Below are 24,582 nucleotides of genomic sequence, written 5' to 3' on the forward strand. Positions count from 1 at the left end.
CTTCTATAAAAGATGGAGAGTCAGTGTCTGATTAAAGCAAAGTACAAAGAGGGTCGAGAGCTGAACCAAGAAATTAGGTCACAAATAGAGAGCAAAGAACAATGCAAGAAGCAGAACAGGTACTAAAAATAGTTAAGTGTGTGAAGACACATTTATTGTGTGTAAGAGGAAGAAAATGCTGCCTCTGTGGTGAAAAAGGTTTTCTGTGTGCGCACATGATGAAGCTGCTCGGCCCATTATTCTCCCACAGCCCCTGCAATGCAGAGCTAGAGACGCAAACACTCCCTCTCCTATCTTGTGGCTTCTCTCAGCATCTAGTTTAACATAGAGATGCATGTAGGAAGAATTTAAATATCTAACTATGCAAAGACTGAAAAAGATAATTAAAAAAACCTTCTTGCTCCTGCTTAGCAATGCTGATGTTGAGTATCGAGGGGAGATGACCTTCAGTGTGTAAGAGTCAGTGTGTGTTCCTCTCCCCCACCATTGCTGCTCTGACTCTTCAGCCTTGTGCTGCCATGCAGGCTCCCATAATGCCAAGGGACTTGCTGTTTTTCATCTTGAGTGGAAAAAATTCCACACAGCATCACGAGTCCATGCAAAAAAGTGAGGGAGACATGATGTGCTAGAACAAACGCTGGAAACAATGAGCGCATCAAATGTGTCCCTCTATCTTTACTTCTCGTTCAAAACTGAATGAATTCTTCCACAGCCACAGTCTAGGGACGGTTCTAAATGTGTGCATGCGTCATTGGCCTGCCATGCCCTCATTGCAGCTCCGGAGGAGTAGCACAGAAAGATGAGGAGGCGTGTTTTGGAAGAAGAACTCTCATAAGTATCCCTCTAGCTTTGCTTATAATAAAACAAACCATGTGATGAGTGTAAACATGCATCTCGTGTATGTTTAAATTCAACACAAATGCAGGTAGATAAGTCCACTGACTGTCTTAGCATTCATATCAAAGTGAACAACGCATTAATCATTTGGGAATATGCTATCCTCTATTAGGACAGACAAACCAGCACCTCCACAGAAAAGCATCCAAAAGAGTCAAATGAAAACAGGGAAGAGGACTCACCGTTAGCAGCAGCCATCAAGGCTTGAAGCTGCTCCGCCTCAGTAGGGGGCTGGGGCCAAGGTCCTGTTCCCATGGCAACCTCAGGTCCTCCAGTCGCCCTGTTGGAAGGATGAGGACACAAATGTAAGTTTTAGCCCATCCTCTGCAGTAGTGTGTGTTTAGCTCACTGGCTTGACAGTTGATGGTTCACAATAAAAAAGCAAAGCAGCTGATGGTGGACTCAGCAAGAACAACAGGGAGAATGCGCAGTTTACAAAACAGGCTGGTCTTTAACAAGCGCACACTCCCGTTGAGGGACGAACAAATGCATCTGCAAACAGCAGCACACAGCAGCATGTTGGTGCACTGTCACGTCTTCACACTTTCCCTGGAAAAGCCATGAGCACAGAGCCATCCAGTAAATCTGATTCAATATTTAATGAGCCACCTTTTAAGGAGACAGATTCAGCAAGGGTTAATCGTTTCAAACTCCACCTCCACCTTCAAAGAGCTGCTTCTTTAGAGTCTTCCATTTGCATGTTGGATTAACAAAGGAGAAAGCAGACATGATCTAGTGGGCTTGACAGCCTACTCCCACATGTGTAGCACAACAACATAAGCCCTGCAGCTGACAACTAGGTCACAGAGCGTTAATCCTATTTCTGCTGCTGCCATTGCGGTCCAGTTCCATGTTCACCCTTTCAGTGTAGGAAGGTAGTTTGAAGCTGAAGTATGATGTCTGCTTTAACCAATTCATTAGTAATCGTTAGGAACCTGAAGCCTGTTATGGCTGTTGTTTACAACTATGCACACATAGAAAACCGTAGTCTACCTAGGACCCAATGGGAGCATCAGTAGAAAACCTACACAGTAGAGCATGCAGATTCAAACATACAGTCCGAAATTCAAACCAGAACCTTTTCATATTTATAGCTGCAAATTGGATCAAATCCCCATTAGACTTCACTGATGTACCATCTCTTCCTGATTCAGTTAAATAGAGGAAGAAAACAACTCATATCTATGTCAGGGTGTGTAGTAGTCTGCTAATTGAACTGTTTTGTCTTGCATTGCTCCTTATCTGTCGGAGGTCCTTGGTGAGGAGGTACGTCACAAAAGAGGCAAGCAATACTGGATGTTGGGCAATTTTGTTTTCAGGTCATTAGAGTGATAAAGGTAGAGTAGAAGAAGAAAGAGAGGTCCTGCAGATTTTAAGAGTCACTTAGATATCTGAACATGGTGATACTTTAACATGACACAAAACATTCTAGAACCTCTTTTGTGTAATTAGAGTTGTGCTGTTGCTAACAAACCACAAAAGCATTAATTATTCCTTCTTTTACTGAAACATCTTTCTACAATTTCCACTGAATGGTACAGAGCTAGTTAAATACATAGGATGTAAACAAGGAGACTCTTTTCTACTTAAAGCCAATTCAAGGAACTTCAGACAAATTTTTTTTGCTCCAAGGATTTAAGTGAAAGTCAAGGAAACCTCGACTCAGTGAGACAGGAATTCAAACATAAAAATAGGCCATGTTAAAACTAAGGTTGCCAGACTGCACTGCCAAAATTCTTCAGTTGTCTTTATGTGCCAGAGAGAGGTTGAGGGGAGAGGAGCATGCTGTTCTGCTGCCAAGTGGCCACAGATAAACCAGCCGAGTTAAAGTCTGCTTGATGCAGCATTTTTGGGCTGCTTTACACAGTTTAAGATAAAAGGAACGCTTCATTTATGCTAAATTAGCGTCACAGTTTGCTTATCACATTCTGCGGTGTTGTAGAGTTTCCTGTGGTCAAGATTATCACTTCCTGTGGGCTGGATTGCACACTGAGGACTTGAAGGGCGACCACCAGCCTTTTTATTCTGCCTTTTGTAACCTTTATTGGACTGTTTTGTCTTCAAAGATGGATTGTCTAACAGTTTTACAGAAAGAAAATGTGTATGACATCGTTTGGCTTCATTCCTCACACAATAACCTTTTTTACATCTACATCAACCAATCAACTAAGCATGACTCGAATGTTTCCTTTATCTCCATTTGGCAAATCCCAGGAAGGAGCTGCATGTGGTGGTGCTGAGCAGCGACCATCACAGACACACATCAAAGGCAACACTGCGTGATAAGCAGGTCTCCCACAAGGAGAGAAGAGACAATCTCTTGGGCTTTATTGGCACACATATATGGCAGAGCAGATCTACAAAACACTGCACACAGATGCACCACAATCCTTTCTAAGCCACAGCAGGCATTGTGGCCTATGTGCACATTGATAAACAACGACCCCCATCAAACTTTAAGGGAGACTAACAGAAGCTATAGGTCAGGTACATCTACACACAGCACAGCACTCAACTGCAGTCCACTACCTAAAGGATTTCAGTCACTCTGCCCTTATCAGTGGATTAAAACTTTCTTTTTTTATTGAACACAATTAGAATATTTGATTAAACCAAACAAAAACAAAACCCAGATCAGCTGTTAAGGACAGAAAAGACTGTACATTTTCTAAGTCTAAATTGGTACCTTGTCCCATTTTTCGGCGTCCATCTTATGTGTGTACCGTATGGCATGTGGGGACTAAAAACACAAAAGGTTATACAGCTTGAAAGAACCAAAGTGTATTGATTGAGGACAGTTTTAAATGTTTGCCTCAACAGCTCAGTGTGTGCTCAGTGTTTTCTGTCCATTCAACGGTATCTCACGACTACAATTTCATTTTTATTTATTAATCTTAGAAAACTTTAACACTTTCCTAACAACAGAGCTTTTTCCTGTGTGTTTTATGGAATATTTGATGTGGAGACACTGCAGGGAAATTTGTTCTGTACATAAATCATCTTATCTAAACAACAGCACGCATGCTCGCTAACAGGGAAAAACACACACACACTTTCCTTGTCATGCAAAACGTAATAATAAAAATTTGAATTTCAAGTATCTGATGAAGGAAAATGAAATGGGAGCAAGATGGACAAACACATTTCCCATCCCCCATCCAGCTCTGGTCACCATCCCTCATCAGCAGTATGGACTGATGGCGCACAGGCTGAGGGGAGTGCAGAGAGGAGAGGAGCGGTGGGGGAGGGGAAGCTGCGGCAGCCATTTTGTAAAGCAGCCTGGAAACAGGCAGGGATGCTCGTTCAGAAGGCTATACCAGGAAATTAAATTCACCCGCCAGCAGATTTAAAAGTCTGAAGCTACCAGCGCTTGTTGTGACTTTTTCCTCATTATCGCTCTTTGTCTATTTGGCAAACATGATACAGAGCAACAGTGTGTAGAAATCACTGATCATTTCATCAAACATTTCTCTGTTTACTCACCCACTGGGTCCAGGTCTCTGTCCCTGGGTAAAGCGCCAATCATTGTTGGGGGGCTTTTGCTGTGAGGAAAGAATAGGAGATAACATGAAATGGGGGTTCCTCAGCAGCAGCAGCGGCAATATTTATGCATGTGTCGGTTTTAATGGTTAAGACTGTTGCAAGTGATGAGGTGCATGTTTGTGTCGTTTTGTGCAATTTTCGTACAAAAAAAGGTTTACAAATGACCACATATGCCTGTTTATGCAGGAAACCACGTACGCTGCTGCTCATGAGCGCAGACACACAAATAAACACTCAGGGGGCGCTTAGACTCAACAGTAGAAACAAAAAAATGATCAAAGTAAATAAAATAAAAAGTCACCAAGATTGCAAGTTAGGCAGTCCTCAAACTGGGTAACAAAAACATACCAACTCAGACAGAATGTGAAGCACAATTTGCAAGAATTATTTCAGTGGATGACAGAGAAAATAAAGATTAGCTCAATTAGAAGATAAGAAGTCACAAAATAAAAGCTAAGACAAAACTATGCCATTGTCTGAAAAACTGTTTTTCTTATTTCTAATAAATGTCAAGGTCAAAGACAGTCCTTATCAAGCTCTTTTGTTTAGTTTGTGTTCTACAGAAAAGCTGCAGTGGTCACTAAACAGCTATAAAAGCCTCTCCTCTCAGCTCACGTCTGTTGATTCCACTGCACTCCGTTCATCTCTACCTCAATGCTCATGTCAAGATGTATTTTCCATCTCTCTAATTCCTCCCCTCACTCTCTGCCTCTCTTGTTGTGCAGTGATGCAGTGAATGGACCCCTGGCTTGGCTCTAAATTCTCCTGCATAATCGACACAAGAGCTCCCCTGAGAGAGAGGCCAGCAGCATGATGTGCTGCATTATTAAAAGAGCTTTCCTGCTCCAAGGACTGATGGGAAGAAACCAGAGAACGCCGGAAAAACTAAAAAGACAGAATCCAGCTCAAGTTCCAGCACAAAAGCAGCAGATATAGTTGGGATTAAAGTGACTGAAGCATCTGTCAACATCCAGATGAGAAAGCTCAGATGAATGGAAACTTATTGAAACCACAGGAAGAAGGAAGTACATCTTCTTAAAACAAATCTAATGGAAAGTAAAGCTGCGTTATTAAGCAAACAAAACAGAAAGTGAATGAAAATAAGAACCACAAGCCTCCCACTTTGTAAACGTACAATACAGTCTAAAGTTGACTCATCAATGAATTCATGTGGGCGGGACTGTCAGCCTGTTGGAGTTGTATGAAGAGAAAAGCTCAGATCAGTGGTAGCAAACATCCACAGAAAAAGGCCCAGCATTCCAGCTGTGCGATCTCCCACCATGCATATTCAAACCTGCACTTTTCAGGTCTGAAGTCAAATCCATATGCAGGAATCTGAAACACTTTCTACATCAAAACCTACACAGTGCATATCAATACAAAGCTTTTGATGCTCAAGAAGGCTGTTTATCATATTTAACATGCAGAGGTTGCCATGTTTTCCCACAAGTGTAATGAAAGTGAAGGTCAGAAAGTGAGTCAGACTTCCATACACTACATGCCAAACTAAAAGCTTCACAAGACATCAATCTTCTATCAGATAAATCAAAGTACTTGAGGGCTCTGTGTGGATTACAGTCATACTAAGTTACACCTTCATGTAGTGTACAGGTGGTGCTGATAAATCACTGCAGAAACTGGGTTGATCCTCACATGGGAACAGATGGAGGCCAGCAACTCCATTTTCCATCCTGAGTCTGAACTTTACTCAAACATCTTGTTTACCCATTGTAACTTTTAAGATTTATTCAGTTATGTTAAAGAATGATAAATGGGTGACATGATTTAAAATATGCTTCAAATTTTACTACATGAAACCACCTGTGTCTTCGCTGCCAGTAAAAAAAAAAAAAATATGACTTACAATTGTAGTAAAACAGTCAGGAATGAACCACTAAAAAAGATTTTTGTTAAAGTGCTGCAACTGACTTTCAGACAGACATTCATATGACAGCATTTAACCTTCACATGCCAAAGACAGCATCTTCGTATTGAACATGCCAGTGGAAATTTGGCTTCCAAAACGTTTCCCATCTGAGATGAGTTTGCACTGTCATGACTGATTACCATGATGCTTCATTTTAAAGGGGGGTTAAAAACTGCTCAGTTTGACCCAACAAAGCCTTTAACTAGATTCACTATTTGAACCAAATGAAAATGATGGTTTAAAAAATGCTACTCTAACATCAAGTCAGTCTATGTTGGCAAAATTTGACATTTTATAAATGACACTATAAATGACAAATGGTCAGAGTTGAGAAGCAAAGGTTGTTAGTTTTGTTTTTACTAGGGATCAAAGTGATTAGTCAAATCTAGAAACAACTAAAAGACTGTAAGACATGTCCCGAAATGCTAAAGCTAATGATTCGTTTCACTGCAGTCACTTCCACCCAAACCTTTGAAGTTTGCACATGGATGAACAGGGTGTGCCAGAACAGCAAACAACAGATGTAAAAGGAATATAAAGAGGGACAGTGGGGAGGAACTAAAGCCTCGGGGTCCTACTAAAATTACACTCTACTGCAGGGCTTCTTTTTTGTTTTGTTTTGCTCACAGTGATTGTTTATGCTCTGCAGCCATGCTGATCTGTGCCTTCTGTCACCATTACACACATGCATGAAGCTGTTCTCTCTTCCCTGTTTTCTCTCCCTTTTTTCTTTTGTGCTGATTGCACACGTGCCACTGGGACAGGGAAGACAGATGGCACCCTGCTGACCTCAGGGACCGCATAGATCAAAGCTCTATGTATAAAAGCACCAGCTCACACAAAGGAAGCCTACGCAGAAGGTAAAGATAACATCAGGAAATTTGCATCTTTTTATCTTGTATCAAAATGAAGCATTATTGACATCCTTTCACAGACGACTATCAGATGTTTTCCTCCAGTACTTTCTACACATTCAGCCAGTCAATTTCTGATTGTGCTTCACCAAACATGTAAAAATTTAAAGGATGACCCCAAATCTGAATGAATAAAAGCTCCATGATTTAGATAAAAGAGGGAATGGCCTCTCGCTCTGAGCTCTGGAACCAATCAACTAAGAGTTCAAAGGACAACAGGAAGTCAGGGGTCAGACTAATGACCCCACAAATTCCTGTTTTTCAGCTACTGCTTTAGTCTTCACTCTGTCCCTCCACCCTCTAACCTCCAAATCTCTCCCTCTGTCATCCTGTTCCTCTTGGTCTCCTAGCATTAAACTGAGTCCCCCTCATCTGGACATCTCCTAGCCATCTGTTAGTTGGCTGCTAATGTTTTCCCGTTTCCTCTTCCTTTGCCACTTCAGCTTTATATTTTCTCTTCTCTGTCCAACTTTTTAGTCCTAAAGGGAAACACTTTTCACCCAAACTGCTTCATCTCAAATCATCACCATAAGTCTTAACTTCTAAAAGGATTAATGAACTATAATGTTTGCCTTTTTCATTTTCCAAAACCCTTAGGTCATTTTTTCAAGAACAGATTTTCAAAAACGAATTCTGCAAAGGTGGAATCAAATGCTTCTGTCAGGAATCAGATGTAAGATCTTTGTTAGGAACATAAAAAAAAAAAAAACATTTCTAAAAATTATGGATTTCCAAAACTATTCAAATGGAAACATCTGCATGAAAAATATTCCAACATTTCATCCCATCCTGTCCCAACGAAGGCCTCACCTCACTGACTGAGTTCATAGGCTCCTTCCTGCTGAGTGTCATGTTAAGTGTGTTGTTCTGACTCAGCATGGGAGTCTTCATAAATACAAAGTCACTTCTACTTGAGATGGTGGAGTAGCAGGGCCTGTAGGTTCGTGCATATGGCTCCTGGGCGCCTCCTACAACCTCCATATATCGAATCGGTCCATCAGTGTTAAGCTGCAGGTGAAGGTCTTTGCTGGGCCTCTGATGGTAGCGGCTCGAACTGTGGCGACCGTAGCAGCAGCACTCAGAGTCCCCAAACCCTGGGCCGCGGTGTCGCAGGCAGCGTACCATAAGAACAAAAAACGTGATGAAGGACACTGCTGACACGCAGGCCAAAGAAATGATGAGATAAAAAGTGATATCCGGCATCCCAGTGCTGGGATAGAAGCGGTCAGGGGTTGCTGGAGGATTATTGGCTGTGCTCTTTTCATCCACAGTTACTGTAATGTTCACAGAGCTAGATTTTGGTGGGTCACCATTATCCTGGATAATGACTGTTATGTCATATGTTGACCCCTCTTCCTCCTCAGCCCACTTTCGGGTGGTTCGGAGCTCCCCAGTGTGGGCCCCAATGCGAAACATGCCGGCATTTGGTCCTGGGGCGATTGAGTAAAACAACCAGGCATTGTGCCCACTGTCTGCATCCACTCCGACCAGCTTGCTTACAACATGCCCAGGCCCAATAGACGGGGGCACCGTAAGCTGCAGTCTTTTGTCTTTAGGGAAGGAGGGATGAACAATCACTGGTGCATTGTCATTCACGTCCACCACAAACACATGCACAGTGACATTATTTGTCCGTGGGGGTACCCCGGCATCTTGGGCCTGCACCTCAATACGGAAAGCATTAAGCTGTTCGTGATCTAAGGAGCGCAAGCTGTGGATGTGCCCAGTCTCCGGGTTGATGTACACATAAGATGCTATGGGCGAGCCCTGCACCATGCTGGGGAGGATGGAGTAGGTGATGCGAGCGTTTTCGGCCAGGTCTGGGTCGGTGGCAGAGACGGCGGCGATGGGGGAGCTGGGGACGTTGTTCTCTGGAATGTCTACAGAGTAAGAGGCCTGAGAGAATATGGGAGCATTGTCATTTACATCAGAGAGCTTTACTGTAAAGGTGGTCTGCGATGACAGAGGAGGGGAGCCAGCATCAGTGGCTTTGATGACCACTGTGTACTCTGGGACAGTCTCTCGGTCCAGCTTGCCTGCAGTGGTGAGGCTGTAATGTGTGCCAGCAGCTGAGGTAAGTTTGAAGGGCAAACCTGGAGCAATGGTTAATGTGACCTTCCCATTTTCCCCTGAGTCTGGGTCCTTGGCACTTAGGAGCGCAATCACTGTCTCTGGTGGTGTGTCCTCTTTGATGGGACTTGTGAGTGACGTCAGCGTGACCTCTGGCGCGTTGTCGTTCACGTCAATAATGTTTACTATGACGTTACAAGAGCCTTCCATTGCAGGAGAGCCGTTGTCTCTGGCTTGGACTGTTATGTGGTATTCCGTGGCTTTCTCGTAATCCACATCACCTTTGACACGAACCTCTCCGCTTTTCGAATCCACGCTGAACAGCTGCTGAACGCGCTCCGCCGTGTATTTGCTGAACAGGAAGGTTATCTCTCCGTTTCTGCCAGAATCCGCGTCCGTCGCGTTTAATTTGGTTACTAAAGTGCCCGCCTCGACGTTTTCCAACAGATTCACTTTCATGACTTGCTCTCGGAAGACCGGCGCGTTGTCGTTTACGTCCAGAACTTTGATGAGCAGAAGCGTTGAGCCGGATTTCTCCGGCTGGCCCCCATCCACAGCTGTGAGCAGCAGGCGAAAGGAGGCCTGCGTCTCCCTGTCCAAAGGCTTGTCCACCACCAGCTCTGGAAACTTGCTGCCGTCGCTTTTAGTTTGCACATTCAGAACAAAGAAGTCGTTTGCTGCCAGATGATAGTCGCGCAAAGAGTTGGCGCCCACATCTGGATCGTGCGCGCTCTCCAGCCGGAACCGGGTCCCTGGCGCGGCCGCCTCTGACACCTCCAAAGAAATGTTGCGCGTGGAAAACTGCGGAGCATTGTCATTCACATCCAGCACTCTCACCTCCACGCGAAAACTATCCAGTGGGCGAGTCAGAAGAATTTGAAGATACAGCGAGCATGCTGAGCTCAGTTCGCACAGTTCTTCTCTGTCGATTTTTTCCTTGATTATCAACTCGCCTGTGTCCCGTTTCACCTCGAAGTACTGCACTGAAGACGGCTTGTCGGATGACACTTGTAAGTTCCTCTCAACAATCCCCTCAGGCGAGAGCCCCAAATCTTTGGCAATGTTTCCAACCACAGAGCCCGGACTTATTTCCTCTGACACCGAGTAGCTGACCAGAGCGGACGCAGAGGAGAAGCAGGCGAGGCAGAGGCAAAGCTTCCACAGCCTCCCTCCTCCGGAGCGCTTCCTCTGCCTGGAGTCCATTGTGCTGCGCTCCGAGGGAACTTTTTCACTACTTTGCCCGTAATGTTTCCATTGTCGCGCTAAAACAGGACTCGGTGTAAACACTTCCACTCTAAAAGCAAAGCGATGGGACTCTTGGGTGAGATCATGACGACAAAATCAAAACAAGAATAACGTTAAATATCAAAAAAGGAAGTTCCGAGTAGTTTCTGACTCCGCTAAAACTCTCTGCTGTCTCCCTCGCCCCAGTCTCCTCATGGGCGGGGAGAGCGCAGAAGCCGTCCCTTTCATTGGAAGCCAGGGCAGCACAGTCACACTGCTTCTACGCACGCGCGCACGCACACAAGAGGCTTTCACTCATTCCTCAACACAGACAAATAGAAACAAGCCTAACATTTTTTAAAGAAAAGTGGACTGTTCCAAACTTTTGAAACGTGTCAAACCAATCATTACATCACTATTTTACTGTATACAACTGGACAAAAAGCTCAATCACGTGACCTTCAGAGCTGCCATGGCCATTCAGAGAAAAAACAAAACATCTGCGTGAAGCGCTTGTCTCGTGAACCGAAGCTCTTTGTGGCCGCTTGAAGGCGCAGTTTCCAAACTTGCCTTGTATTTTGTTTCATTTTTGGAAAAACAAAATCTACGACTAGAAAAAAGGTTTTAAAAAGCAAAATAAACCATATGCAATGAAGGAGATTTGATGGTACAATTGTGTTACAGTTAAATCTAAATAAAAAAATTTTATACTTCAATTTTAACCAAATTTTAAACATTAACTTTTTTTTTTACAAAGAAGCAATTAAATAATTGTGATTATGAAAGCTTTGTACATCAGGCTATAACATTTTTGAAATGCTGGGATTTTATTCATCTAAGGCTGCGTGCCAAACTAACCTGCCACTAAAGCTTCTTAATAGCAGAACACACCTGATTCAGGTAATCAGCAATGACTGGGTTTTTACAAAAACCAGCAGGATGTTGGACTTCGAGGCCTGAAGTCTGACAATCCTGCAACTTTTCATAAAAATATAGGCTATTGTAAATTACTCAAGTTCAAAACAATGCACTAATTAATAAAATATAGATATACAATACTCTCTGCTGTTGGGCTGATAACTAATGATGAGGCTATTATAATAAAATACAAACGATTACTTTTAGAATGGAAAAAAACAACAAAACGTTTTCACGACATTTTTTTTTTTGTTATCAAAAAAATGCGCAAATTTCCTTTATTTCCAAACGAAAAAGAAGTGAGTTTTGGCCATATGCTTCTGCTCACCTGTTGACTCTCAAATGTCCAGGTGCTGTCAGGTAAAGAGGCATCCAGCACACTGATGACCTCCTTAAAGTCTGTGGTGCTGCTGGGTTTAATCAGAGTGAAATCACTGTACTCTGACATGGGAGACATGCAGGACCTGAAGGACTGACTCTGAGACATCATGTCTCCTCCCAGGACCTCCACGTACTTGATAGGTCCATCGGTGTTGAGCTGAATCTGCAGGTTTCTGTTGGGGTTCTTGTAATCATCCGAGTCGCTGCGTCTCATGCAGCAGCAGCTGCCGCTGCTTCTGCTGTTCCTCATGCATTTCACCGCTAAGATGACAAAAGTCAGCAGAGACAGCACGGACACCGAGGCCAGAGACAGAATCAAATAAAGGGTGATTCTGCCCGTTTTCTTGCTGGGCTCGGACGCTTTGTGGTGTCGCAGCTCTGAGATGGGCTCGTGGAGAGCGTCCTCCAGCAGGATGGACACCGTGACGGTGGCGGATTGGAGCGGCTCTCCGTCGTCTTTGATCTCTAGGATCAGCCTCTGAGAGGAGTCGTCCTGCTCGGACACAGCGCGTTTAGTCCTCACCTCTCCTGTGTACAGACTGACGGTGAACAGAGAGGCGTCTGTGGCCTCCGCCAGTCTGTAGGAGATCAAGGCGTTATGGCCGGAGTCAGCGTCCACCGCCGTCACCTTGGTAACCAGGTGACCCGCTTTGGCGGAGCGTGGCATCCTCTGATGAGAGAGGGAGCCCAGAGCAGCGGAGGAGGGGTAAATGACGGCGGGGGCGTTATCGTTCTGGTCCAGAATAAAGACGTGGACAGTAGCGTTGCTGCTGAGAGAAGGAGAGCCCTGGTCCTTTGCCTGAACGTGGATCTCAAACACCTTCAGCTTCTCATAGTCAAACGAGTGCATGCTGTAGATGCTGCCGTTCTCTGAGTTCATGTAAACATAGGAGGACACGGACACGTCCTGGACTTTCGAGTCCAGAATGGAGTAAGAGATCTTTGCGTTTTCCCCTGAATCCAGGTCAGACGCAGACACTGAGAACAGAATAGAACCCGGAACTCCGTTCTCCTTTAAATACACGTTATAAGACCTCTGCGTAAAAACTGGGGGATTGTCATTAACGTCAGTGACGCTGACAGATACGACTTTCTTATTAGACAAAGGAGGAGAACCCGAATCAACCGCCGTTATCTCGATGTTGTACTCTGGACAGCTCTCTCTGTCTAAAGCTGCGCTCGTAACTAACGCATAATTATTAGAGAAAGACGGTTTCAGGGTAAAGGGGGTTCCCTTTGAGAGCTGTAATGCTACTTTGCCGTTTTCACCCGAGTCAAGGTCTCGGGCACTAATCAAAGCAACCACCGATCCACTCGGTGCGTCCTCGCGGACAGGTTTGGGCTGAGATGTGAGAACAATTTCAGGAAGGTTGTCGTTAAAATCAATGATTTCCACCTGAACGCGGCAGTGGCCCTCCATTTGCGGACTTCCTTTATCTCTGGCAGTTACATCAATATCATAAGATTTTGTGATTTCATAGTCTAGCTGCCCTTTAAGTGTGATCTCACCTGTTAACGAGTTAATATCAAAGGTTGACAAGACAAATTCTGGTGTTCGGGAGCTGAACAGGAATTCAATCTCACCGTTCAAACCTTCGTCTGCGTCCGTTGCTTTTGGTTTGATAATTAAAACTCCTTTTGAACTATTTTCAATCACAGATACTTTATAAACCTTTTTCTCAAATAAAGGGAAGTTATCATTTATATCCAGGACGTTCACAGTTAATTGTGTTGTTCCGGATCTGGCCGGATTTCCTCCGTCTAAAGCTGTGAGTAATATTTTGTGAACAGATTTCCTCTCTCGATCTAAAGGCTTTTCTAAAACGAGCTCTGGGACGATCTTCCCGCCCTCAGCTTCTTTGACTTTTAAAGAAAAACACTCATTTTTACCGAGTGTGTAAGATTTGACTGAATTTGTTCCAACGTCGGGGTCTAATGCGCTCTCCAGAGGAAATAGTGTGCCTACAGCTGCCAATTCAGCTATATTCAGAAAGAATTCATTTAAATGGAAAGCTGGGGAATTATCATTAATATCTCGTATTTCAACTTCTATCCGATGCAACTGAAGCGGATCTTCAATAACGACTTGCAGAGGTAAAACACAGCTGGCGCTTTGTCCGCACAAAGCCTCTCTGTCTATTCTGTCGTTCACCAGCAGCTCTCCTCTGCCCGCATCCACGCTCAAAAACTGCTCACCAGCCTCGGAAGCGACGCGTAATTTACGCTCAAAAATCTCAGAGAGTCCCAAGCCCAGATCTTTAGCTACATTTCCGACCACCGAGCCTCTCTTCAGCTCCTCCTGGATGCTGTACCGAGTCTGTCCGTCTATTGTACTCCACAGGAGAAAGAAATGATGCCACCAAAGCGCCTGCCATCCCCAGGCTCGGTATCCTTCTCCTTTTGTCATCCCCGGTTAGAAATAAAACATTATTCCCATTCCACAAAAATAGTGATCATGGCGTGATAATCCTTATTCCAAAAGAAGGGCATATCCAGATCCGATTGTGCCGATGCATTGTCTAATTCTAAATTATAATAAAACCTTTAGCTCTATTGAGCATTTAGCGCTGTTGGTCTTTTCACAGCTTTGTGGTTGCTGGGGCTGCATGGAGGAGGGAGTAGATCTCTTTGTACAGCAATGAACGTGATTGGCGCACAGCTTCCATCTCTAATATCCAATGAGGGAGACACAGAGGAGCACATAAACCCTGCTGCAGTAAAAATTCCGAGCTGCCATACACATCCTGCTTATAATTTTTCCATAGCATTTTTTTAAGAAGATATATTTATTAAGAATTTATATTGTAAGCACAATAAAATGATCTTTGATTGTGAGATTTTAGCAACAAAATAAAACGTTTTGGAGGTGCAGGGTGTCTGGCATGAATTTAGTTACTGTTGCAAAAGTTTGGAAAATTATTAGATTAAAATAAGTATTGTGCTATTTTTAAATGTAGTTATTTATGTACTTTTTTGGTTATTATGTCATTGATGGTCTTGTACGAAACAATGTTGAAAAACCGTTTTTGAGCGACGATTTTAGCTCTCAGATTAGAAGGCGCTGTCCACCCCTCCGGTGCTGAACACACTTGCTCGAGAATGCCATCCCATTTACTAATATAAGGTCAAAAACAAAAGTGACCAACCTATCTCATTTAATGGTATAAAAAAGACATAAATTAACATTGAAAGTAAATTCTAACAACTGTAGAAAGACTTTGTCTTATTTTACTGTTGATTTCTGCTGAATTGACTACAGATTCAGTAAATAATTCGATAGAATTCAGTGCAGCTTAAGAAAAAATGAAGTGCACTTTTACATGCTCACCTGTTGACTCTCAAAGGTCCATGTGCTGTCAGGTAAAGAGGCATCCAGCACACTGATGACCTCCTTAAAGTCTGTGGTGCTGCTGGGTTTAATCAGAGTGAAATCACTGTACTCTGACATGGGAGACATGCAGGACCTGAAGGACTGACTCTGAGACATCATGTCTCCTCCCAGGACCTCCACGTACTTGATAGGTCCATCGGTGTTGAGCTGAATCTGCAGGTTTCTGTTGGGGTTCTTGTAATCATCCGAGTCGCTGCGTCTCATGCAGCAGCAGCTGCCGCTGCTTCTGCTGTTCCTCATGCATTTCACCGCTAAGATGACAAAAGTCAGCAGAGACAGCACGGACACCGAGGCCAGAGACAGAATCAAATAAAGGGTGATTCTGCCCGTTTTCTTGCTTGGCTCGGACGCTTTGTGGTGTCGCAGCTCTGAGATGGGCTCGTGGAGAGCGTCCTCCAGCAGGATGGACACCGTGACGGTGGCGGATTGGAGCGGCTCTCCGTCGTCTTTGATCTCTAGGATCAGCCTCTGAGAGGAGTCGTCCTGCTCGGACACAGCGCGTTTAGTCCTCACCTCTCCTGTGTACAGACTGACGGTGAACAGAGAGGCGTCTGTGGCCTCCGCCAGTCTGTAGGAGATCCAGGCGTTATGGCCCGAGTCAGCGTCCACCGCCGTCACCTTGGTAACCAGGTGACCCGCTTTGGCGGAGCGGGGCATCCTCTGATGAGAGAGGGAGCCCAGAGCAGCGGAGGAGGGGTAAATGACGGCGGGCGCGTTATCGTTCTGGTCCAGGATAAAGACGTGGACAGTAGCGTTGCTGCTGAGAGAAGGAGAGCCCTGGTCCTTTGCCTGAACGTGGATCTCAAACACCTTCAGCTTCTCATAGTCAAACGAGTGCATGCTGTAGATGCTGCCGTTCTCTGAGTTCATGTAAACATAGGAGGACACGGACACGTCCTGGACTTTCGAGTCCAGAATGGAGTAAGAGATCTTTGAGTTTTCCCCTGAATCCAGGTCAGATGCGGATACTGAGAACAGAATAGAACCCGGAACTCCGTTCTCCTTTAAATACACGTTATAAGACCGCTGCGTAAAAACCGGAGGATTGTCATTAACATCAGTGACGCTCACGGTGATCATTTTTACGCTGGAAAGCGGAGGAGAGCCCGAATCTATTGCTGTTATTTCCACGTTATATTCTGAAAATGTCTCCCTGTCTAAAGCACCGTTTGTTATAAGAGCATAGTTATTAGAAAAAGAAGGCTTAAGTGCAAAAGGAGACCCGTTAGTGATTTTTAGCTTTACTTTGCCATTATTACCAGAGTCTTGGTCTCTTGCATTAATTAAAGCCACAACTGTGCCTTTTGGTGAATCTTCCTGCACTGGATTTGGTTTCGAAGTTATTACAATTTCTGGCACATTATCATTAATATCCATCACCATAATTTGAACTCGACAGTGGCCCTCCATTTGAGGAACTCCTTTGTCTCTGGCAGTTATCCGTATTTCATAAATTGCGCCTTTTTCATAATCTAAAGGTTCCAATAATGAAATATCCCCCTTTTCTTGATTTATTTTAAAGACAGACTGCAGTGACTGCGGAGTGTGTTCCGCGAATACATATTCAATCTCGCCGTTTACACCGTCATCTGCGTCCGTGGCTTCAACTCTGAGGAGCACAGAACCAACGACGCCGTTTTCGGGAACTGTCACGTTATAGAAAGGCATTTTGAACACGGGAACATTATCATTGATGTCCATCACGCTTACAGTAATTTTTGCGGTTCCAGTTTTAACAGGATTACCTCCGTCTGAAGCAATCAGTAATAAATGATGGACACTCTGTTTTTCTCTATCGAGGGGTTTGTCTAAAACCAGTTCAGGAACCTGGCGGTCACCTGACAACTCTTTCATTTTCAGGCTAAAACACTCGTTTTTACTCAGTGTGTATATTTTAACTGAATTACTGCCAACGTCCAAATCCTCTGCTGGGTCTAAAGGAAACCGTACTCCCGTGGCTGTGGATTCAGCTATCTTTAAAAATCGCTCTTCTGTTAAAAAAACTGGACTATTATCATTAATGTCTTTTATTTCCACCTCGATTCTGTGCAGCTGCAAGGGATTCTCTGTCACAATTTGCAGAGGTAAAACACAGCTGGCGCTTTGTCCGCACAAAGCCTCTCTGTCTATTCTGTCGTTCACCAGCAGCTCTCCTCTCCCCGCATCCACGCTGAAATACTGCTCACCGGCCTCGGAGGCGACGCGTAATTTCCGATCAAAAATCTCAGAGAGTCCCAAGCCCAGATCTTTGGCTACATTTCCAACCACCGATCCCTGTTTAAGTTCCTCGGGGATGCTGTACCGAGTCTGTCCGTTTGTTGTACTCCACAAAAGGAAGAAATGATGCCACCACAGAGCCTGCCATCTCCATTCACGGTACCCCATTCTCTTTTGTGTTCCCCGGTTGCAGCCCGGCCTGTCAAAATATTGGTTTCCTAATAAAAGTAGGAACCATGATAAACGATTCAAAATACATACTAAGAAAGAGATAATCCTGGTGGAACTGCTGTAAAATAAGCAGTAAAAATCGAAATCCAAAAGCCATCGAGAACGCGCATTTCTCCCCGCCAGCGCACGAACGCACTGAGGGATGCTTTGCTGGAAACGAAGGGGGATGGAGTTGATCTCTTTGTACAAAGCTGTCATCTATTGGACTACATCATCATACAGGACTGTCCAATCACAAGAAGCCTGAGCTGCTCATGAAGCTGCTCTGCTCTCACACTGAAACACCGAGGGAGTGAGAGCGCAACCAAACGGTGTATTAAAGTAACATGTAAAACACATCTACTTCACATGTTAAATCAAAATGAGGCTGCAGTTTCAACAAACATAATTTTGTAAACGGATGAAATTATTGTGGCAATTTGAAAAAATAAATAATTTAAACAAAAGTAAAAAATTGGTTCAACAGTTCAGCTTTAAAACATGTTTCTTGATGTAAAGAAATCATGTAGATAAAATGTCAATATAAAACATTGTCTGTGTAAAGTAAGACTTTAGAATGCGTCATATTTTAAACTGTATGTTTAAAAAACAAAACGTCAAACTAAAAGTAACCCCCCCCCCCTGCGGATGTTAAATTTAAGTGATCTTAAAGCGAAAAGCAAAAAATAAATTCACAAAGAACTTTAGATATATTTCTCTCTATTTTTAATTTGATTTTATATTAGTTGGTTCCAAAACAAAATCCGGACTTTAAATTACAAAAAAGAAAAAAGAAAAAAGAAAATCCGGTATTTCGGAGACAACAAACAGCATTCCCTATGAGTAAGTGTTGTTGTTGTTTTTTAAGGAATGAACAAAAAATAACTGACGTAGTAGAGTTACAGTTGTCACAATCATTTCAAATCATCCTGGCCCATTAATTGCGTATTTATTGCTCACCTGCTGACTCTCAAAGGTCCAGGTGCTGTCAGGTAAAGAGGCATCCAGCACACTGATGACCTCCTTAAAGTCTGTGGTGCTGCTGGGTTTAATCAGAGTGAAATCACTGTACTCTGACATGGGAGACATGCAGGACCTAAAGGACTGACTCTGAGACATCATGTCTCCTCCCAGGACCTCCACGTACTTGATAGGTCCATCGGTGTTGAGCTGAATCTGCAGGTTTCTGTTGGGGTTCTTGTAATCATCCGAGTCGCTGCGTCTCATGCAGCAGCAGCTGCCGCTGCTTCTGCTGTTCCTCATGCATTTCACCGCTAAGATGACAAAAGTCAGCAGAGACAGCACGGACACCGAGGCCAGAGACAGAATCAAATAAAGGGTGATTCTGCCCGTTTTCTTGCTGGGCTCGGACGCTTTGTGGTGTCGCAGCTCTGAGATGGGCTCGTGGAGAGCGTCCTCCAGCAGGATGGACACCGTGACGGTGGCGGATTGGAGCGGCTCTCCGTCGTCTTTGATCTCTAGGATCAGCCTCTGAGAGGAGTCGTCCTGCTCGGACACAGCGCGTTTAGTCCTCACTTCTCCTGTGTACAGACTGACGGTGAACAGAGAGGCGTCTGTGGCCTCCGCCAGTCTGTAGGAGATCCAGGCGTTATGGCCCGAGTCAGCGTCCACCGCCGTCACCTTGGTAACCAGGTGACCCGCTTTGGCGGAGCGGGGCATCCTCTGATGAGAGAGGGAGCCCAGAGCAGCGGAGGAGGGGTAAATGACGGCGGGGGCGTTATCGTTCTGGTCCAGAATAAAGACGTGGACAGTAGCGTTGCTGCTGAGAGAAGGAGAGCCCTGGTCCTTTGCCTGAACGTGGATCTCAAACACCTTCAGCTTCTCATAGTCAAACGAGTGCATGCTGTAGATGCTGCCGTTCTCTGAGTTCATGTAAACATAGGAGGACACGGACACGTCCTGGACTTTCGAGTCCAGAATGGAGTAAGAGATCTTTGCGTTTTCACTTGAATCCAGGTCAGACGCAGACACTGAGAACAGAATAGAACCCGGAACTCCGTTCTCCTTTAAATACACGTTATAAGACCGCTGCGTAAAAACTGGAGGGTTGTCATTCACGTCAGTAATAGTAACACTGATCATCTTTTTGTTTGAAAGAGGTGGAGAACCTAAATCCGTGGCTGTTATTTCAACACTATATTCAGAAAACGTTTCTCTATCTAAAGCACGGCTTGTAATCAAAGCATAATTATCAGAAAACGATGCTTTTAATTTAAACGGAGAACTTTTAGGAACCTGTAACGTCACTTTGCCATTGTCTCCCGAGTCAAGGTCTCGTGCACTGATCAAAGCAACAACCGTGCCACTTGGCGCGTTCTCGGGTACGGAGTTCGGTTGGGATGTCAGAAATATATACGGCGCGTTATCGTTCACGTCCAACACTTCAATATGGACGGAACAATGTCCCTCCATTTTCGGAGTTCCTTTGTCAGTTGCTGAAACGTCTATTTCATAGGAAGACGTTGTTTCAAAATCTAAATTCCCGATCAGACGTATTTCCCCCGAATCTTTATTAATACCAAACACTGACAAGACGGCATCTGGTGTCTGTGGTCCAAACGAATACTCCACCTCCCCATTAACACCATCATCTGAATCCTTAGCTGCCAATTTTAGGACTATTGAACTCTTTTCGCTATTTTCACTTAAAGTAACTTTGTAAACATTTTTTTCAAATACTGGAAAATTATCGTTATTGTCTAATACATAAATATTTATCTGAGAAATTCCAGATTTATTCGGGTTTCCTCCGTCTACTGCTGTTATTGTAAGCTGGTGTGTCGGCATTTTTTCCCTGTCCAGAGTCTTTGAAAGAACTAATTCCGGATTTTTTCTTCCACCTGCCATATCTTTAACATTTAGACTAAAATAGTCATCTTTGCTCAGTGTGTAGGACCTGACTGAATTCACTCCAACATCCAGATCTAGCGCGGTGTCCAAAGGAAAACGCGTTCCTGCCGCTGTGGACTCAGCTATTTGTAAGTTTTTCTCTGATGACGGAAATACCGGAGAGTTGTCATTAATATCTATTATTTCCACTTCTACTTTGAATAACTGTAGTGGTTTATCAATTACTACCTGCAAAGTCAACACGCAGCTGGCGCTTTGTCGGCATAAAGCCTCTCTGTCTATTCTGTCGTTCACCAGCAGCTCTCCTCTCCCCGCATCCACGCTGAAATACTGCTCACCCGACTCAGAGGCGACGCGTAGCGCACGCTCAGAAATCTCGGTTAACGTCAATCCCAGATCTTTCGCGAGGTTTCCAACCACAGATCCGTGTTTTACTTCCTCTGGGATGCTGTACCGAGTCTGTGCGTCTATTGTACTCCACAGGAGAAAGAAATGATGCCACCAGAAAGCCTGCCATCCCCAGGCTCGGTATCCTATTGTCTTTGTCATCCCAGTGCCGCTACAATTATTATCCAGCAAGGCAATCACATTGATATTTCCCATCCATAGTCACGAAGCATTCTTTCAAAATAAAATCCAGAGTCCGGTCATGTTAAATGGGTTTCCCCTTTGTGTTCTCTGTAAATGTATGAAGATCATCGCTTCTCCTCATCCAGCTCTATGCAGTTGAAGCATTTGTGAGGCAGGGGCTGCATGAAGGGGGAGGGACTAGATCTCTTTGTACAGATCTGCTTCTTATTGGTGCACAAAAATCACCCCTCACATCCACTGATGGAGGGGAGAGAGCGCTTTGAAAGGAATGCATTTAAAAAGAATAATGCATTAAAAAACATTTAAAAAGCAATTATTATTGTGAGTTTTAATATCGTTTTTTATTATCTTGGTACAAACATCTATTATAATTAAAACTAGCTCACTGCTTCCAATCTTTGTTTTATTAGGTGTAGAATGTTGCAGAGATCGACAGCTGTGTGAGTTGCTGCGGCTGATATGTTGGGTTGTCGCTGTCCATGTAAATGGTGCTGAAAATCTTGTAGTCAAAATTAGATTTCAAAACACGTCGGCTATAGGGAGCAATGCATTTTTTCTCTTTAATGTAAAAAGGCTAGAAATAGACAGAATAGTGTTTAATGTAGAAAAATAATGTATACGTCTGTTTTTCAACAAGAAAAAAAGTACAAATCTTGAATAATTGGTCACCTAATTAGTTTACTATATTATCTTAATACTAATATGCAGGACATCAGAAACAAATCCACCCCCCCCCCCAAAAAAAAAAAAAAAACGTCTGAGACAAGGGCTATATAAAAGTGTTGTCTTACAATTAAAAAATAGATTAACACATACAAAACCGTTAGAATTAAGCTTTATGAGTTTTACTCGATAAGCTATTTTTTACAACTCGCTGCTCACCTGTTGACTCTCAAATGTCCAGGTGCTGTCAGGTAAAGAGGCATCCAGCACACTGATGACCTCCTTAAAGTCTGTGGTGCTGCTGGGTTTAATCAGAGTGAAATCACTGTACTCTGACATGGGAGACATGCAGGACCTGAAGGACTGACTCTGAGACATCATGTCTCCTCCCAGGACCTCCACGTACTTGATAGGTCCATCGGTGTTGAGCTGAATCTGCAGGTTTCTGTTGGGGTTCTTGTAATCATCCGAGTCGCTGCGTCTCATGCAGCAGCAGCTGCCGCTGCTTCTGCTGTTCCTCATGCATTTCACCGCTAAGATGACAAAAGTCAGCAGAGACAGCACGGACACCGAGGCCAGAGACAGAATCAAATAAAGGGTGATTCTGCCCGTTTTCTTGCTGGGCTCGGACGCTTTGTGGTGTCGCAGCTCTGAGATGGGCTCGTGGAGAGCGTCCTCCAGCAGGATGGACACCGTGACGGTGGCGGATTGGAGCGGCTCTCCGTCGTCTTTGATCTCTAGGATCAGCCTCTGAGAGGAGTCGTCCTGCTCGGACACAGCGCGTTTAGTCCTCACTTCTCCTGTGTACAGACTGACGGTGAACAGAGAGGCGTCTGTGGCCTCCGCCAGTCTGTAGGAGATCCAGGCGTTATGGCCCGAGTCAGCGTCCACCGCCGTCACCTTGGTAACCAGGTGACCCGCTTTGGCGGAGCGGGGCATCCTCTGATGAGAGAGGGAGCCCAGAGCAGCGGAGGAGGGGTAAATGACGGCGGGGGCGTTATCGTTCTGGTCCAGAATAAAGACGTGGACAGTAGCGTTGCTGCTGAGAGAAGGAGAGCCCTGGTCCTTTGCCTGAACGTGGATCTCAAACACCTTCAGCTTCTCATAGTCAAACGAGTGCATGCTGTAGATGCTGCCGTTCTCTGAGTTCATGTAAACATAGGAGGACACGGACACGTCCTGGACTTTCGAGTCCAGAATGGAGTAAGAGATCTTTGCGTTTTCACCTGAATCCAGGTCAGACGCGGATACTGAGAACAGAATAGAACCCGGAACTCCGTTCTCCTTTAAATACACGTTATAAGACCGCTGCGTAAAAACTGGAGGATTGTCATTAACGTCAGTGACGCTGACAGATACAATTCTTTTACAAGACAGCGGGGGAGATCCAGAGTCAGTAGCGGTTATTTCCACATGATAATCTGATATTTTTTCTCTGTCTAAAGGACCACTAGTTATTAGTGCATAATTATTAAAAAACGATGACTTTAATTTAAAAGGAGAACCTTTTGATATTTGTAAATGCACTTTACTGTTATTACCGGAGTCTGCATCGCGCACATTAAGTAACGCCACCACAGTGCCTCCCGGTGCGTCCTCGCGCACTGGCTGTGGTTCAGAAGTCAGAACGATTTCTGGTTTATTGTCATTTACGTCAACAACATCTATCTGGAGGCGGCAGTGACTTTGCATTTCCGGACTCCCTTTATCTTTTGCAGTTATCTCAAATTTGTAGGACGTCTCTCTTTCGTAATCTAAATCGCCTTTTAAAATAATTTCTCCGCTTAGAGTTTTAATCTCAAATAATGTTAACACGGAATCAGGTGTCCGCGCGCCGAAAGAAAACCGAATTTCTCCATTTGATCCCTCATCGGCGTCACTCGCAGCTATTTTGATTACAAACGAACCTTTTGCCGTATTTTCAAGTAAAGAAACGCGATATGAACTCTTTTCAAACACTGGGAAGTTATCATTGTTATCAAGCACAGTTACAGTTATTGTAGAGGTACCGGATTTCATGGGGTTTCCTCCATCTAACGCAGTGAGACGGAGCTGATGAACAGCTTTTATTTCTCGATCAAGCGGCTTCTCCAACACCAACTCTGGGACTGTTTTTCCGTCTTCGACCTCTTTCATTTTTAACACAAAGAAGTCATTCTTTGTCAAAGTGTAGGATTTTACTGAATTTCCACCAACATCCGAGTCCTCTGCGCTCTCTAATGGAAATCGAGTTCCCACAGCAGCCGATTCGGAAATATTTAAAAACAATTCCTCAGTATAGAATTTAGGAGGATTGTCATTAATATCTTGAATTTCAACCTCAAGGCGATGTAAACTCAGAGGTTTTTCAAGAACTAACTGTAAAGGCAACACACAGCTGGCGCTTTGTCCGCATAAAGCCTCTCTGTCTATTCTGTCGTTCACCAGCAGCTCTCCTCTCCCCGCATCCACGCTAAAATATTGCTCACCAGACTCAGCAGCAACGCGTAGCGCACGCTCAGAAATCTCGGTTAACGTCAATCCCAGATCTTTCGCGAGGTTTCCAACCACCGATCCGTGTTTTACTTCCTCTGGGATGCTGTATCGAGTCTGTGCATCTATTGTACTCCACAGGAGAAAGAAATGATGCCACCAGAAAGCCTGCCATCCCCAGGCTCGGTATCCTATTGTCTTTGTCATCCCAGTGCCGCTACAATTACTATCCAGCAAGGCAATCACATTGATATTTCCCATCCATAGTCACGAAGCATTCTTTCAAAATAAAA

At 44.2% G+C, this 24,582-nt stretch overlaps 1 protein-coding gene and 1 pseudogene across 51 annotated transcripts in view; both read right to left on the reverse strand.

Annotated features, from left to right (window-relative positions):
* LOC101169865 (protocadherin gamma-C5) overlaps positions 1–24,582 on the reverse strand; it is a 307,671-nt gene that overhangs the window by 2,673 nt on the left and 280,416 nt on the right. For 30 of the 50 annotated variants that reach the window (XM_078954158.1, XM_078954151.1, XM_078954154.1 and 27 more), the window contains exons 2-4: positions 4,381–4,439; positions 3,584–3,637; positions 1,080–1,177 (exon numbers count right to left, since the gene is read on the reverse strand). In XM_078954158.1, the coding sequence (XP_078810284.1) occupies positions 1,080–1,177; positions 3,584–3,637; positions 4,381–4,439 (211 nt within the window). Of the gene's footprint in view, positions 1–1,079; positions 1,178–3,583; positions 3,638–4,380; positions 4,440–8,091; positions 11,770–11,821; positions 15,148–15,202; positions 18,108–18,652; positions 21,846–24,582 lie in introns of those variants that run through there. The other 20 variants (XM_078954162.1, XM_078954163.1, XM_078954164.1 and 17 more) reach the window with 13 other exon arrangements.
* On the reverse strand, positions 20,153–24,550 carry LOC101173604 (protocadherin gamma-C5 pseudogene; annotated as a pseudogene). Its single transcript, XR_013658544.1, has one exon. The product of XR_013658544.1 is annotated as a protocadherin gamma-C5 pseudogene (transcript).

This window comes from Oryzias latipes, chromosome 10 (assembly GCF_053564925.1).
Source record: "Oryzias latipes strain Hd-rR chromosome 10, Olatipes_Hd-rR_3.1".
NCBI classification, from domain to species: Eukaryota; Metazoa; Chordata; class Actinopteri; order Beloniformes; family Adrianichthyidae; genus Oryzias; species Oryzias latipes.